This window comes from Microcaecilia unicolor, chromosome 4 (genome assembly GCF_901765095.1).
Source record: "Microcaecilia unicolor chromosome 4, aMicUni1.1, whole genome shotgun sequence".
Classification (NCBI taxonomy): Eukaryota; Metazoa; Chordata; class Amphibia; order Gymnophiona; family Siphonopidae; genus Microcaecilia; species Microcaecilia unicolor.
In genome coordinates, this window is record NC_044034.1 from 71,193,594 (window position 1) to 71,211,623 (window position 18,030).

Below are 18,030 nucleotides of genomic sequence, written 5' to 3' on the forward strand. Positions count from 1 at the left end.
TGAAACATGTGAAGAATTATTTTTGAACGAAGTGAAAAGAAAAACGAAATGTGTTTGTATTACTGACAATTGAGAACAACTTTACAGTCTCCTTGGATTTTGATGACATCATTGAAGAGTTTGCTAGGTGAAAAGAAAGAAGAAAGTTGCTGTAAAGTTTTATACAATACAAATAATGTTTTTAGGCCAACAGTTTTGCAATTACAGTTATGGATATTTTTGTTTTATTTCCTCAGTACTGCCACAGATACCAGTTTGCCAGAGTGAAAGTGAACCAATTAATTGTAAAGAATAACACACTGGTATTCAAATGGATGTGAGAGTTGAAAAATGTTATTGTGTTGGTTTATCATTGTATTGTATTTTTATCTTGCCTCTGTGTAGTGATGAAGTGTAAAATTAAGCGGAAATTGCCACCTGAATGATGATTCAAAGTTTCAATGCACTTTTGTATATGTATGGAAAGGGTGGGAAGGAAGAGGGGGATTTGTTCAGAGGTGTTTGGTGTTGCCTTACAGTTGCATGGATTCTAAACTACACTGGCACTGGTATGGTTTTATGTTTCTTTATGTTTTGGATTTTAAAATAGAGGAAAAACAAGAAATCAAGTAATGTAAATAAGCAAGCAACCGGGTAAATAAATAAATGGAGGTGGGGCAGGGCCGGGGGACTCAGTGTGCTTGTGCGCCTAGGGCCCACCAAAAGATTAATCCTGCCCTGATTACAACAGCTTACAAACATTACAATAGTTCATGTACTCCCAAAAGCACTAGATGATTGTGACTTGCAGTATTCCAGGCAGCTTCAAAATCCTGTTGCCAGAGTGTCATGCTTTCCAAAAGCAGGGACTAGGATTGTGAGCCCTTGGGCCACTGCCGAGGAGCGGCAGTGGCGGGCAAAACCACCCCACACAGGGATAAGGCAGAACTCTGACAGGGCCAGCTAGACTTCACCTGCACTTAGCCACTGTTTCTCAGGAGTTGAGCCCCTGAGTGCAGGTGGCCGGCAGGACTTACTGGACAAGGCTGGAACAGGGAGGCTAGGCAGAAAACTAGACTAGGACTCTCAGACAGACAAGGGACAGATCTGAAAGCTGCAAGCAGCCACTGAAACAGGGAACAAACACAGATAGATAAGAGACAGAACTGAAAGCTGCCAGGCAGCCACTGAACAAGAAACACAGACAACTCAGCACTAGACAAAGACATGGAAACAAGAAATACAGTATACAAGCAGTACAGAACACAAAGCTACATAAAGACTAAGCTAGAATCAGGTAAAAGTACAAACTATAAACTAGACTAGGCAGAAGTGCAGCAAGCACCAACAAACCAGGGCTTTAGACGATGCAAAGACAAAGCAGAGAGTTTCCAAATGGCTAATAAGCCCAGCAGCAGCTGAGGCTGAGCTGCAGCAATCACCAGGCAACTATGGGTGCTGTGCAGGTTCAAACAAAACAAGCAGGTCTGGCAGGCCGGAAGTCTGGAACAGGAAACAGCTCACAGACAATCCAGTGCAGCCAGCACACAGAGACAGAACTAACACAGGAAGAACAGACAGGAGCCAGCTCTGACGCCGACCGCCGGAAATACGGTGAGTCTGAGAGGGGTCACGGCCACAGACGTATTGCCTTTCCTATGGAGGCTCACTGTACTAAGGAGACATTTTCTCCCTTCCTCCTTTCACCTTTAAACTGCAGCATTCCGAGAAGTAACAATCTTCTGCATTCACCAGCCCTTTCCCAGAGATTTACTCTTTGATAATAGTGATTCAAGAGAACTCCCCCCATTCAGTAGCTTAATTAATTGCAGCATGCCAAATAAGGCACCAATCTGCATTTATCAAACTTTGCCTTAACATTTTTCCCCATTTCTTTTCTTGGTTCATTTCAGTCAACAGTTGAACCATCTACAATAAACCGAATGTCATCCTTCTTTTCATTTCATAAGTCAATTACTCTTCTATACTAGCAAACCAAACCCTTGTCAAACCTTTCCCTCCTAGCTTTCCTTCTGAGTTTGTTTCAACAAGAAACCCATTTACCAAGGCTTGCCTTCTTTGCTTCCCCACTTAAGGCAACTCCCTTTCCACCAAGGAATTTTCCCTTTTCCCAGTTTCTCTGGTCCTTACTTCCAGCTCAGGTAATTCTTTGTTATCCTAGTCTTTCCTTATCCTTGGATTACTAGTTCAGCTCCCCGAGTGCTTCAACACTGTTTAGGTCTCTCCCTTCCTTCCTGTAGCTGGCCCACCTCCCAAGAGACTGATCTTCTGTTATGTTTTTTGAAGGAGGAAAATCTAGTAGCCTAGATGCAACTGCTGAGCCCTACCTCTGGTTCAGGAAGCACCTCAGTTCTCTCAAGGATCATCAGGTTTACTTAGGCTTTCCCTCTGACTCCCAGCTAGTTTAGGAGCCCCTCAGCTCTCTCTCTGCAAACCTTACATTGGGATTCCCTCTTTCATTTTCTTCTGGGTCCTTAGCCCACAGGCTTGCACCTGCCTTTTATTGGAGCACAGAAGATGGATGCAAGATCAGTACTTCCAAAGAGCCATATACCAATGTTTTTTTGTGTGTGTGGTTTGGGATTTTTTTGGCATTTCCCTGCCAAGTAACACACCAATCCATTTGGACAGCAAGGAGAGTGCAGTTATGGATGGGACCTAATGAGTCTTCCCCTTCAATTCACCATTGCTAACAACAGAAAAGGGCAAAAAGCAAAGCAAGTACACTTTAGCTTTTCTGCCAGCCTGCTGAAATTAAGTGGCTACCTTATCCTGAGGTTTTCATGCCTCCCACCCACCCCCTTTTCCAAAACAAATCACTTGTCTTGTCTTGATTTTCTTACTCATTGTCTTTTGTTGTTTTTTGTTGCTTTTTATTTTTTGATGTACTTTACTCAGATTATAGATTGGAATTTTTTGTTTGTATAATGTAATTCAGGGACACTTCTCCCGACATGGGAGAGGAGAGAGAGGCAAAAGGAGAAGATGTGAGGGAGGTTTATTGTGATAGTGTGTGGTGCATAAGTAGCTTTAATTTGTTGAACAGTAGGGTTTTCAGTTTCTTGCGGAGTCGCATATAGTTGGATTCCAAACAGATCATGATTGGTAGAAAGTTCCATGGTGCAGAAGGGGAAGATTAGGTTAGTCTGACGTTCGTATTTTATATTATTGGTTGGAGGGTATTTCATTAGTATGCTGTCCTGGAGTCTGGCAGAGTTAAAGAAGCAACCAGAGAAGAGCTGGATCAGTAGTTTCGATGTATTTCAATATAGCACTTTGAAGATGAGGCAGATAGACTTGAAGGTGATTCAAGCTCTGACATTTAGCCGTGTAGTTTTCTTAGATGTCCAGACACGCTTTCATATTTTCTTGGAAGATCGATCGTATTGCTGTGCTCCTGATGAGTTGAAGTTTTGATAATAGTTTATTAAGTTTCAATAATTTTTATTGATGAGACAGATCGGTCAACAATAACCAAATAAACATTGTACACATATAACAATATCCACAGTCATCAACTTTTTAACAACTAGCTCCTCCTCCCCTTACCGCTAAATTAGTCCACAATTACTTTCATTTGGTCATGATAGTTAAACAATAGATACCAGACTTATCTCTTACATTCTTTTGGAGGAAAGAGGAAGAGCCAACAAGTAACCTCGCAGAAAGGACTGCATTAAACAAAATAGTTCACCCTCCCAAGCTCAAAAAAAGAGCTTCCACTACCCTCCCTCCCCATCCCCCCTTTCCCCGAATAATACTAGCCACTTTGACCCCTAGGCTTCGTCCCCCCCTTTCCCCTCTCCTTCTAGGAACTTAGTATCCCCCCCCCCCCCCAAAAAAAATATATGGGCGCTAATAATGGGAACACCCCTCATTAAGAAGCAAACTGTGACCTCGGGGATGTAAAATCTGGAGATATAATCCCCAGATTGCGAGGAAGCTTTTCCTTCTCTTTGGCGAGGACCAGATTCCTCCGCTTCCCAGGTCACCAAAAGATGCACTTGGTTTCTCCAGTGCCAGTAAGCCAGGGGATCTGGTGACGTCCAGCATTGCAAAGTACATTTACTGGCCATCAAGCACACCTTGGCGGAGGAACAGCACTTCATTCTTAGTCCGACCCCTAAAAGCACCTGGTATATCCAAGAGCATTTGTTCCAGTGTTCCCAGGATCCGGACTCCCAATTCTAAGTCCAAAAAGTGTCGGATGCGACGCCTGAAAGGTTTTATTGTCGGGCAACTCCAAAACATATAGAAAAAAGAGCCCTGGCTCCCCCCACAGTTTAGACAGGTCGGTTCCGCAAGCCCCCCATATGAAACATTTGGGAAGAAGGGACATACGCTCTCTGTATAACCGTATAAACGCATTCCTTTAAACGAGTGACTGTGACAAGAATGGGTATTTGTGTAACTGAAGTTACACAAATCTCCCAGTGTGCTAAGGAGGCCCCCACCTCCCGTTCCCATTTATATTTCAGACCTGTGTAGTCTTTGTGTGGTTTCCACTTAGTTAAAGCTTTGTGTAATAGCGATACATGTCTCCCCCTCCCTCAAAGACTAAAAAATTCTCTAAGTTTGTCCCCCATTCACCCACTCAGTGATATTTGGGTTAACGTGGAGATGTAATGAGTTACCTGCCCAAAGGCAAACCTATTTTCCCATGAATCTTTCACCTGATTTAATAATTCCTCAGCCGAAATGCCCCCCCCCCCCCCATCAGCAGATGCTCCAAACGGGGAATGCCCTGGGCAGCCCATTGTGCAAAAACCTTACAAATAAGCCCTGGCTGAAAGGTTACCCTGCAAAGTAAGCTGATCCGTGATGTAGGGACCCCTTCTAAGTACTGCACAAGCACTCTGTACATGGCCCTCAACGGGATCAGTAGCACACTCTTCGAAGCTCCAGAGGGAGCTGAGCTTGTCTGTGATGTAAAACTGAAAACAAATGGTAAGGGGCATAATATGCAGTCTCAAAATCTACTGGGGTGTAAACCTGATTTTGGAGGCACCAGTCCCCATAAGTGTTGCAATTGACAGGCAAGATTATGTAATTTCATATTGGGCAGACCTAGATCTTCCTGTCCCTATCCACTGATCAAATAAGAAAACCGAACCTCGGGCTTCTTACCAGACCAACAAAACCGGGAGATCAACTGATATAAGGCCTTGATATCTCTCTGAAGCAACCAAATAGGCAGGATCTGCAAAAAGTAAAGCCACTTGGAGAACACTACCATTTTCACCAAATTCACTCTCCCCATCAGGGACAAAGGAAGATCCTGCCAACCCTTTAGTAACTTGTGAGTGTCTTCCAGCAACATTGAAACATTCAGTTGATACAGCTGCATAGTGTCCATAGGTAGTAAAATGCCCAGATAGCGAAAAGACTGCTTCGCTCTGCGCAAAGGAAACTCTGTACCCCAATTCTCCACCACTTGAGGAGAACAAAGCCTCTGATTTCCCCAAATTTAAACGTAAACTGGCGTAATCCCCATATCAGGGGCGTAACTGCGGGTGGGCCTGGGTGGGCCTAGGCCCACCCAGTTGGGGTTCAGGCCCACCCAACAGCGGAGAGCTTCAATTTCGGCAGTGGAGGGAGCAGGCTGAGGTCCGATCCTGCTTCTGCCTCCCTCTCTCCCACAGCGCTTCTCAAACGCTGCCTACCTACTGCCGCCACGATCTAGCATCTTCCTCCCGTCTCAGCACTGCAGCAGCGGAGCAGCGGTAACGATTCATGCTGCCTCCTGCTTCGTTCTAACCCGGAAGTGTCTCCTCTGCCGCGTCCCGCCCCCATTATTACAACTTCCTGTTTCTGCTCGGGCAGGACGCAGGCGCGCGGCAGAGGAGACGCTTCTGGGTTAGAACGAAGCAGGAGGCAGCATGAATAGCTACCGCTGCTCTGCCTCCGCTGCTGCAGAACTGAGACGGGAGGTAGGCAACGTTTGAGAAGCACTGTGGGAGAGAGGGAGGCAGAAGCAGGATCGGACCTCAGCCTGCTAAGGGTGGTGCTGTGCCCCATTGAAGAGATGGAGAGTTGGGGGAAGGGCTTCTTAAGATAGATGCTGGAAGGGGGGGGCATGAGGTGGAGAGGGGCAAGAGAGAGAGAGAGAATTGTGGGACATAGGGTAGAGAGGGGTAAGAGGAAAAAATCTTGCATTGGGAGGGGAGAGGGACAAGAGAGGGAGAAATGTTGGACATAGGGGGGTAGTAGGGAAGGAGAAATGGTAAATGTTGGACTTGGACAGGGGGTGGTGAGGAGGAGAAGATAGATGGTGAAAAATTGGACATGATGGTGGAGGGCAGGAAGAGATGTTGGATGGGGGCACAAGGGAGGGAGAGAGGCAGAAATGTTGGGCATGGCAGTGGAAGGGAGGAAGAGAGAAAATGCTGCATGGGGGAGGGGGAAGAGAAGTGTTGGACCCATGGAACAAGAGAGGGAGAAATGGTAGAAAGTGGGAGAGAGGGAAATATATTGGACCTGGCGGTGAATGAGAGGGAGAGAGAAACACAGGAGCTGGAGAGGGGAGAAAGGAGGAGATGTTGGATTCAGGAGCAGAAGGGTGATAGAGAGGTGCCGGACAGTGGGAGTGAGGGAAGAGAGAGGGAGAAATGTTGGAACATGAGGGAAGAGAGAAGGGGCAGAGAGATGTAAGGCTGCAAGAGTGGGGTGGGGAGAAAGAGGGAGCAGATGCTGGGCTAGAAGGGTGGAGGAAAGGAAGATGGCGGAACCATGTGGGAGAGGCCAGGAGGGAGAGGAAGAGGGTGGCAAGGAAATAAATAAAAAGATAGTGATTACAGAGGATAGAAATATGGTAATGAAATGGAATGGAGGGCTGAGGAAGGAGTGAGATGGGGAAATGGAAAAGCTAGTGGGTGAGAGAAAAAGATGAAAATCTGATTGTAAACTAAAAAGGAGGAGAACAGTGAGAGGGTGAAATTTGAGTTGACAGCAAGGCAGAAAGAAGAAAAAAGAGAGGAAAGAGCTAAAAATAAGAAGTCAATATGTCAGAAGCAGGTGTAGTGAAGGTAAAAGAAGACAAATGGACAGCAGCCACTCGAAAGAGAATTAGAAGACGACAGACAGGAAAGCAGAAAAGAAACTGCAAACAACATGATGGAAAAATACAATGTCCAGACCACAAAGGTAGAAAAAAGCAATGTATTTTGAATGTTTTAAATGGAATATATTGGCTTTGGGAAATCTACATAGCAAATGTGTTTGTATCGTGTTCAGGAGAAAGGAAATGCATTTCTGTTTTTATTTCTCCAGTGTTGAAGTACATGCTAAGTTTAACTTTTTGGGGTTCCGAGTTCAATTTTTGTCTAAATATTTTTATTTCTGATACGTGATCCCTTGTTCTGTATTTGGTGAGGGTCTGTTGGTGTGACAGTAATGGCAGGTTGGGAAATCAGAGGGCAGGCAGGGAGGAGAGGGGATCAGGGAGGGGGCCCAGTTCTGACCCTTGCTGTATAGCTGGTAGGGATCCCAAGCCTCCCCAGCTGAGGACTTCCTACAAAGACGGCCAGAACTTCCTTCTACCAAGCTCTGCAGTCGGTGACAGCATGCTTGAGTCACCAACAGCTAAGCACGCATAGGGTGCTGCCATCAGTGGCTTACTGATGTTGCTGCTGCCTGCCAAGTTTGGTAAAAGGGAGTTCTGGCCACCTTCAGAGAAAGTCTTCAGCTGACAGAGTTTGAGGATCCTTATTAGCTAATGTATTTATATTTTGCGGTAGGGCAGGGCAGAGAAAATATTGTGCCCACCCACTTTGGGCTCAGGCCCATCCAAAATTGGCTGTCTGGCTACGCCACTGCCCCATATTCTTTAAAGATCTCCAATAAAGCCGGCAATGACTCTCGCGATTGTGTCAGGTGTACTAATATATCATCTGCGAGGGCAGCAACTTTGAAGGTCAAAGGACCCATCGAGATACCACAAACCGACGGGGCATCCATTATATCCCTCAGCAAAGGATCAAGCTTGAAGACAAAGAGGAGGGGAGAAATGGGGGCATCCCTGTTGAGTACCCCGAAGAATCTGAAAATCACCAGACTCCACCCCATTAACTGATACTCGCGCTCCAGGGGTAGAATATAAGGCTTTCACATCCGATAAGAATCACCCCGAAAACCCATGTTTAGTCAGCGTAGTAAAAAGGAAACTCCAATTGACCCAATCAAAGGCTTTCTTAGCATCGAAGCTGATAAGAAGCAACTGCAAACTCTTCCTATGTCGATATTCCAAAGAGGCTATTATTTTCAGAATATTTTTAGCCACCGTTCATCTTCACACAAAACCCACTTGAGAGTCATGTACCAGCTTCAGAAGGACATGTGCTAATCGATATGCCATTATTTTAGCTAGGAGCTTGACCTCATAATTCAATAGTGAAATAGGCCGATACGATTCCGCTAACGCTGGATCTCTTCCCGTTTTTGGTATTACAATAATCCGAGCTGTCCCCCATAAATTTATAAAACTCCGCCCTAAAACCATCTACACCTGGAGCTTTTGATAGAGAACTATGCCGTATCACTGTGTAAACCTCCTGGGCCAAAATTGGTTGATTAAACAAATCACTATCTATTTGTTGCAAGACCGGCACAGAAATATTATCCAAGTAAAGGTCGCTGGGAAGTCATCATCCCCCCACCCCCAGTCGTTGATAATAAGAATAAAATATATTACATATCTCTTGGTCTGTATGAACCGGAGCACCCTGTCTCATCTGCATGGTCAGAATTGTGGCATGTCTCTTCTTTACAGCTATAAGGCGCAACAAAAGGCATCCTCCCTTGTTCCCATGTCTGTATAGCATGTACATATAGTAGATCTGTGATTTAAGGGCCCTCTGATGTATGAGCTCATTTAATGCCACTTGAAGCTGTAACACCCTCAGCTTAGACTCCAAGGAATGCGACCGACCAAACCTCACTGACGGAGGATCTCCCGGTCTCTGGCTTTCCTCCAATGACGGGTGTAGCTAATGATTTTGCCCCTCAAAACGGTTTCTGCCGCCTCCCAATAGAGGACAGAGTCCGTCTCATGTTCTACATTATGGGCTTTATAATCTTTTCAACATTTAAGAAGTGTGGTCTGAAAGGCCCGATCTCTATATAATTCCGTCTGGAAAACCCAACACCATCCCTGCGCAGAAGGCCTGGACAGCACACAATCCATCCATACCCAGGTGTGGTCCGAGATAACATAAGGCCCAAGATCTGCCTTAACAACTGACCTAAAAAATTGCCTTGAGACCAGCAAATAATCAATACAGGCTTGGGTTGAATGGGCTCGAGATTAGTGTGTAAAAATCTCTCTCCTGCAGATGCAACACCCGCCAAACATTGATTAAGTCTGACGACACAAATTGGGTAGCCCCCTACCATCATGATAAGCTATTGACCTTGCAGGGTAAGACTTATCTAGCGTGGGATCCATGACTGTATTAAAATCGCCCCCCACCACGATGGCTTCCGGCTCAGAAGCCAAAAACTTTGAGGTAATCATTTTATAAAATTGGCAATCGTATTGGTTAGGGACATACACATTCCCTATTAATAATTTCTGACGCTCTATTGTTGCTTCACATAAGAGGAATCTGCCGCCTGGGTGTATAAAAAGAGCATTAATCTTATCTGCTACCCCCTTCCTAAACAAAATTGTGACACCCCCCCCCCCTCCCCTCTTCCCCTATGCTGCCGCTGCCACACAATCTCCTACCCACCACATTTTAAGTTTGCCATTCTCTGAAGCATTCAGATGAGTCTCCTGTAGCAGGGCAATATCAATTCGATGGCATTCAAGATGTTGCAGAATTTTTGAGCGTTTGATTGGGGAATTAATTCCCCCTACATTCCAGGTTACTACCTTCAGGGCTCACCCCACCAACAGGACTTAAACCTCCCCAGGCCAACATTCTGTAAGTGAAGGAGGAGGCACCCCAGCCTACACCCTCTCCAAGAACCTCTTACAATCCCATCTAAATTCAGAAACATTTCAGTGGTCCCCCAGACACTAAAAAGGGATACCTTACCAGTTCCTAGCCCTATCCCCATCACCTCCCCCCCACCCCCTATGAGCCCTGCTTGAGTTCCCTGTATGGAACCGTCACATACAGCACCACCTACCACACCTCCCTCTTATCCAAGACACAACTAGCAGATATAATGACCTACATAAGAACAAAAAACTGGATGTAGCATAGAGTATGAAGCTCAAAGGTCCCACTTTTTAAACCCTTTTACAGTTTGGCTTCTGGCTCCATCAGATATTATTATGTCCTTGAGAGAAAACACACAGATGTAACATAAAGCATGATAACAATCAAAAGTCCCACATTTTAGACCCTTTCACAGTTTGGCTTCTGGCTCCACCAGTAGTTATAAAAAATGTTTTTTAAAAGAACATTAATATATAACAATGACCAGTATTATAATCTGGCCATAGATGAACACCCTCCAAAGCAGATATATATCTCTGTCCTGGGCTCACCTTCTCTCCCCAACATAGGGTGTCAATCCTGAGTAAGTAAACAAGACTCTTACCCCAGGATCATCATGCTTCCAAAGAGCGCAAAACTTCCTGCACTTGTTCCACCGTGGTATAAATCTTGGTTTCGGATTGGTATGTCACCTGTAATTTGGCTGGATATTGGAGAGCAAAGCGGACTTTAAGGGCAAAAAGTCTTTGGTGAGAACCAATTCTAGAAGCATAGGATTTTGTAGTTGTCATGCCGAAGTTCTTGGCCGCTCCTCAGGCAAGATAGCAGATTTTTGCGCAAAGTTAAGGAAGCAGCAAATCACCACTCTCGGTGTTGTATTAGTCTGTTGGCGAGGGCCCACCCAGTGAGCCCACTCCACCTTTAATTCCCCCAGAGAAACCGAGAGTTTTAACTGGTTCTGCAGCCACGTCTCCAGAAACCCTTGTAGGTCATTGTCTCCAAGCACCTCCAGTAAACCCACAAAATGCAGGTTATTCCTGCAGGATCTGTTTTCTAGATTCTTGAGCTTCTCTTCGTATCCTGACACCAGTTTCTGCAGGCGGGCTTGTTTCTCCTCCACCTTGGTCACTCGGTCTTGCAGGATTCCATGTCTCTGCTGGTACTCTGCAAAATCTTTGCTAAGCTGCCCCATGTGATCCTGCAATTGCTCTAATTTATTGTCTGTAGGGCTTAGTCGTTTATCAGACAGAAGTTCCATGGCCCCCGTAACCTCTGCCACCACCTCTGCTACCCAGGCCGAACCAGCTGTGGAGGTGGCCGGGCTCGCAGGGGCCACCATCTTGTCTTCTCCCGTCTGTGATTTCTCCTTCTCTCTTTGCGCCCCCTTCGCAGCCATGGACTGGGAAATAAATGGTGTCAAAACACACCGTAGTCTTCAGGATATCAAATAAGACCAAAGTGACCAGATTAGGCAGGTCGGAAGCGCTTAAAATAGAGGGTTTAGTGGTGGTCTGGCGGGAGCGGGGTTTTTAGTGACCGCTCCTGAACATGGCGTCACGTGACCCCATAATAGTTTATTATTCAGTCCGGTATATAGGGAGCTACAGTAGTCTAGATTGGACAGGACGAGCATCTGAACCAAATTTGTAAAATGTGAACTATGAATATAGGATCTTAGCAGCCTTAGTTGACGCATGCGGAAGAAGGATTTCTTCCATGGTTGATTATGCTTTGAGGGTTAGTGCAGAGTCTAGGATGATACCCAGGACCCTTGATTCTTTAGATACATTGAGAGTTATTCCATTGGGCAATGGCAGGTTAGGAGGAATATCAGCTGTAGAGTTGGAGAACCATAGAAGGTTTGTTTTGGCTTGATTTATTTGGAGCGCATGCTCTAAGGACCACTTGTGGATTTTTCTCATTGCGTGATAGACTTTGTCAGAAGTTCCTTGGGGTTTATGGGTACAGGCATTAATATGTCTTCTGCCTACAAGAAAATGTGTGCTCCCTCGCCCAAGATAATATGGGAGAAGGTACTCATAAATAAGTTGAACAGTAAGGGGGACAGTGGGGAGCCCTGAGGTACATCACATGTGGACGCCCAGCTCCTTGATGAGGCTCCTCCCTTCCATACTATGTATGACTGATTTTGTAGGAAATCTCTGAACCAGTTCAGTACAAGCCCCAATATCCCGAAATCACTGAGTCTAGGCAGAGGTATACGGTGATCCACAGAGTCAAAGGCATCTGAGATGTTGTATTGTAGCAGAATGATCTGTTTGCCCTTTGTTAGGTAATCCCTGACAGTGCTGGTTAGCACCAGTAGAAAGGTTTCTTTGTTGTGTTGGGGCCTGAAGCCGAATTGTGTGGGGTGACAGCAGGAAAACCTCTCAGTGTGGTTTGACAGTTGTTGGCCAGTGAGGGTTTCTAGTAGTTTAGTCAGTAAGGAAATCCCTGCAATGGATCTGAAATTAGATGCAAGGAACATGTCCAGATTTGTAGCTTTAGGATTGGGGGTGAGAGCAATGCAGCCTATCTCTTTTGGAAGTTTTCCTATTGCAAGAAGGCTATTTAGGAATACGGTTAGCCAAATCAGAATCATGTTTGGAGGGTGTCCCTCTCTGTTAATTTTGTTTTTCATGTGAGATTTACATTAGATTCTACAGTTAGACTGAAAGATATTTTATCACATCTTGTTACAATATTTAATGTAATATAATGTAGTTAAGTGCATATTATTTGTGGTGATAGGCATTGACCTTTGTGTAATATTTGGCCAAATGTAATCTATTTTCCGCTCTAAATGTTGTGCATGTCCCAGCTACTGACTCCTAAAAATTATGTGCTATTTATACTAAATGAATAGTACTTAGGATTCACATCAGTCCTAGGTAATAATTGGATGGGAAAGTTAATTAGTATTGTGCTCTTAGAAAACAATGTACATTTCTTGTTGGTGAAGCTGGTACTATCACAGATTATTTTTATTTTATTTATTGCATTTGTATCCCACATTTTCCCACCTCTTTGCAGGCTCAATGTGGCTTACAATAAATCATGGATAGTGGAAATGTGAGGAGAGTAGACATTTGGTGTTACAGAAGGGATTGGGATGCATGGTAATGTAATACATAATAGTTGGAAAAATGAAAAACAGAAGGCAATAATTTACATTCAGGGTATATGTGGTTCAAAACTACAAAAAAGTGACCAGTGTCTACAGGTTTTTCCATAGCTTCTCTCTAGAGATGTTTTGTTTGCTGGTTTGCTTTTAACATTGTATAGTGGTTATTAATACAGCTGTCTGTTGATTAGCATGTTTATAGCATTTTGTGTTTTCCCTTTCTGTATGTCATAAATGCCTTTAAATTAATCTTCATGGTGGTGTCAGATGCAATAAGCTATCATATCCATATTGGCGTTGAACATTTGAGAGATGAAATCTATGTGATCTTGAAAGCGCATCATCTTTTAATAATTATGTTGGGTCAATAAAAAACATTAGCAACCAGGGCCTCCGAGAGATAGAGCCAAGCCCGGGGCAGGGCAGCTGCAGCCCCCACCCCACCCCCCAACTCGGGCCGCTGCCACTCCCTACCTTCCTGCATTTGCTCTCCCCTTGGTCTGCTCCTGTGTGCCAGAACCTGGGTTATTACGTTAACACAATCACCTGGGTCCCGACATAGAGGAGCGAGAGAGAGACAGACCCCGGTACCGGGCCCACCTTGGAGACTAGGCCTGGGGAATCTTCTCCCCCCCCCCCCCCCAGGCCCTGTTATCAGCAGCAAACCTGGTTTTCTACATTGGCATAGTTATGGCTCACAGGCCTTTAATTATAGACCTGTGGCCAAGCACTTTCTGCATTACATTTGTAAAGGAAATGAGTAGGGTACAGAAAAGGTATTATCTTGTAAAGCATCCATGTTTTTAACCTGTTTGAGGTTTCACCAGAAATGTTTTTAAAAATGTTTTAAAATACTGTAAAATGCTATTACTTTACTGTTAAACGTGGCCTTATTCAATGGATGTTTTTTTTCCATAGGTACAAAATGTGAAACGTCCTTGTTGCATAAAGTCTTGTGACTGAATTTGGAATATATATTATACTGTACAATATTCAAGTTCAAATGCAATCCTTGTTGTATTTCAATATTACAGCACAATACTAAAGGGATCTTTTACTAAGCCACATTAGCGTTTTTAGCTCGTGGTAGAAATGAGCTGGTGGTAAACATTGAGACGCCCATTATATTCCTGTGGCTTAGTAAAAGACCCCTGAAGTTATCAACCATTTGACTATCAGGAGCCTGAAGAGTCCTTATATAAAAAGATAGAAACTATGCGTATGTGTTTATTTAATGTGATGCTATTTTTATTTCATTTAATCAGTTCTCAACAACCTCTGTTTTTTACTTTTTAAAAGATATTTGGGCTATAGGGTGTATATTTGCAGAGCTACTAACATCAGAGCCAATATTTCATTGTCGTCAAGAAGATATTAAGACTAGCAATCCTTATCATCATGACCAGCTGGACAGAATATTCAATGTCATGGGATTTCCTGCAGGTACATATTGTAATTATCACAATAGATTAGTAGATTTGCAAAATGTTGATCATACATTATATACTTTATTAGCATAGGTATTAAATTGACTCCAAGTTTACTTTGTATAATTAATCAAGAACTGTGAAATTTATTTTTGTGATTAAACATTTATATTCTGTGCTGTGATATCTGTGAACAAAGGTAGGACTCATATTGAGTTAGTCTATCTTAGCAGAAGTATTGTGTTCTGTTATATGAGAAAACCAGTTTGATTTCCAAAGATAGCTTCTGTTTGTTAAACTGACAAGGGCCAGAATGCTTCAGAGGTAGAAATCACAGGTCCTGGGAGAGGAAATCTAGCAGCTGTGTCATAGTGATGTCAGCTGTGTAGCTTAGTGCACACTGCTGCCAGGTATATGCGTTACAACCAGTGACTGCAACGAATAGGCAAGATGGGAGGGGGTTAAAAGTAGTGATATCTACAGAAAGACTCATTTCACTATACCCTTGGCAGAGCCATGTCCAATTTGACTGGAAGCGTGAAGGAGTAGGAAAAAACTTCTAAACTGCTTCTTCCTTCCTCTTCCCCCCTCCCCTCTTAAAAACAAAACAAAAAGAAGCCCTGAAGTAAATTACTCAGTTGTGAAAGGTAAGCTAAAGAGAAGAGTATCACAAGGGGAAAATAGTAAAATTTGAAGTTTATGTTCTTGAAAAGAAGAAGAAAATGTGATCTGAATTATATTAAAGGTTTTGAGTCAGATTCACTATGTAGGCACTTCTATATTTGCGGAAGAGTAGCCTAGTGGTTAGTGCAGCGGACTTTGATCCTGGTGAACTGGGTTAGAGTCCCACTGCAGCTCCTTGACTCTGGGCAAGTCACTTAACTCTACATTGCCCCAGGTACAAAATAAGTACCTGTATATAATTGACCTGTAACCACAGAAAAACGGTATATCAAGTCCCATCTCCTACATATTAACATCTCATTTTAGGTGCCACAAAGCGGTGCACCTAAGCCATTACAGAATGTTTGGCACACCAAATGTTAGACTTGCCTATGTTCAACAGGGCAGTGGCTGGCATAAGAGAGCATGCCTAAGTGCGCCATGCAATGTATTCAACTGATAGTATTTTATAAGTTGTGCACATCACTTGGCAGCACGCCCATAACACGCCCATGCTCTGCCTACATGTACACCCCCCCTGACAATTGCGCACTAAGCAATCTAGGCGCACTGTTTAGAATAATGTCTAGCAGATAACTTATATAACTGTCAATTATTGGCACCAGTTGTGTGTATTGCTGCTATTATATAAACTAGGCGTGCTATTGGCTCTCAAATTTAGGCACCAGTTTATAGAATTGTCTTTCGTGGCTGTTTTCCATTCTGTGCCATGATCTAGGCTTGCTCTAGGCAGGGGCCATGGCTTTTAACAATGCCGTAGCAACTAGAAATAGAATCTGAGCCTTGCTGTAGGAACACAGGCCTATCAGCAGTTCTCCCTTTTGATGAAGCATTTCCTCCACCTCCACATCAGTAACTGAGTTTTTACAGTAAACAATAAACTCTGAACTCAAGTTACCTATGTAGTATTTATTCCTAGGTAGTAAAGGCAGAGCCCCACTTGTCAGTACATTCATTAGGGAATGGTGGAGCTTGGAGGGTGTTGGGAGGAAGCAAAGAGACCTGTATAACAGGGTAGGAGGAAAGAGAGCATGGCTGAAGAGAGGTTAAAAAAATGCATGGGGGGAGGGTAGAAGGAGAGAAAAGTAAAAGGCCATAGAACAAGGTTAACCAAATCTTTTCGAATGAGGGCCACACTAAAACTTTCAAACCACTAAGAAGTCTAAGGAACTCAATTGAATAAGAGGTCAGTAAGGAGGACACTGAGTAGCACTGAATTATAAAAGAAGAAAATAGTTTAACATTTGAAGTATTTTCCTCTTGCCCTACTACCCATGCTACCTGTAGTAGCAGCCCCTTTTCATCCACCAACTGGCCGGCGTTTTGCTCTCTTTTGCACCCTCCCAGTTGCTCTGTACCGCTTTTCATTGTTCTCTGTCTTATTTGATTCTTCTTGCAGTTTTTTCTTCCTCAAAAATATCAGCCCATACATAAGCAGTAACAATCTTTGTATGGGAATTCACTCAACAAGCACGAAGAAGATTTTATTGCATAATCATATCCAGCAAAAAATGTGAAGAAAAAAGACCTCAGGTCAAAACTATCAGTCCAATAAAGAGCACACTGTGGCACGTACAACACCAGTCCGGGAAAAAAAAAACTCCACAGATTCCTCAACAATAGCTAAACAGATCAGCCATACAAAGAGTACTGATATATCAAGAAATGTCAAAAACCAAAACCCTCCCAGGAACGGTGAACAGTTTATGGCATGTAATACAGTTCTTATAATTCTTTAAATGCAAATACTCAAGGCCCTTATCTCAGAACAAAAGAATAGCCATACTGGGTCAGACCAGTGGTCCATCTAACCCAGTATCCTGTTTCCAGCAGTGGCCAATCCAGTTTACAAGTACCTGGCATAAACCCAATGCCACCAATCTCAGGGCAAGTAGTCCATCTCAATAACAGACTACAAACCTTTTTTAAACCCAGACACTCTAACTGCCGTTACCACATCCTCTGGCAACGAGTTTTCAAGCTTCTTTAAGTGAAAAAATATTTCCTCCTATTTGTTTTAAAAGTATTTCCATGTAATTTCATTGGTCTTTGTACTTATCAAATGAGTGTAAAATCGATTCACCTACACCCATTCCACACCACTCAGGATTTTATAGACCTCAATCATATCCCCCTTCAGCTGTCTCTTTTCCAAACTGAAGAGCCCTGACCTCTTCAGCCTTTCCTCATATTGGAGTAGTTCCATCCCCTCTATCATTTTGGTTGCTCTTCTTTGAACTATTTCTAATTCCGCTATATCCTTTTTGAGGTATGGCGACCAGAATTGAACACAATACTCAAGGTGAGGTCGCACCATGGAGCAATACAGAGGCATTATAATGTTTTTGGTCTTTACATTCCTCCTGATAACTCCTAGCATCCTGTTTGCTTTTTTGGCTGCCGCCACACACTGGGCAGAAGAATTCATCATATTGTCTACAATGAAACCTAGGTCTTTTTCTTGAGTGCAGACTCCTAAAGTGGATCCTAGCATCAGATAATTATGATTTGGTTTATTCATCCCCATGGTGCATCACTTTGCATTTGTCTACATTAAATTTCATCTGTCATTTGGATGCCCAGTCGTCCAGTTTCATAAGGTCTTTCTTCAATTTTTCACAATCCGCATGTGTTTTGACAACTTTGAATTTAATCACCTCACTCGTACCGATTTAATCACCTTGTACTGATTTCCAGATCATTTATAAATATGTTAAATAGCACTGGTCCTGCGACACTCCACTGTTCACCCTCCTCAATATTGAGAGTCACAGTGTGAACTGGGAGTCTGCTATCGGAATCCTTCTGACACAGCTATAGATGAAACAGAGCTTTTGTTAGAGGAATTTCA

At 43.6% G+C, this 18,030-nt stretch overlaps 1 protein-coding gene across 2 annotated transcripts in view; it reads left to right on the plus strand.

Annotated features, from left to right (window-relative positions):
- The window catches only part of CDK8 (cyclin dependent kinase 8), a 422,329-nt gene that overhangs the window by 317,766 nt on the left and 86,533 nt on the right, over positions 1-18,030 (plus strand). For both annotated transcript variants that reach the window (XM_030200323.1, XM_030200322.1), the window contains exon 7: positions 14,368-14,511. In XM_030200323.1, the coding sequence (XP_030056183.1) occupies positions 14,368-14,511 (144 nt within the window). The remainder of the gene's footprint in view (positions 1-14,367; positions 14,512-18,030) is intronic.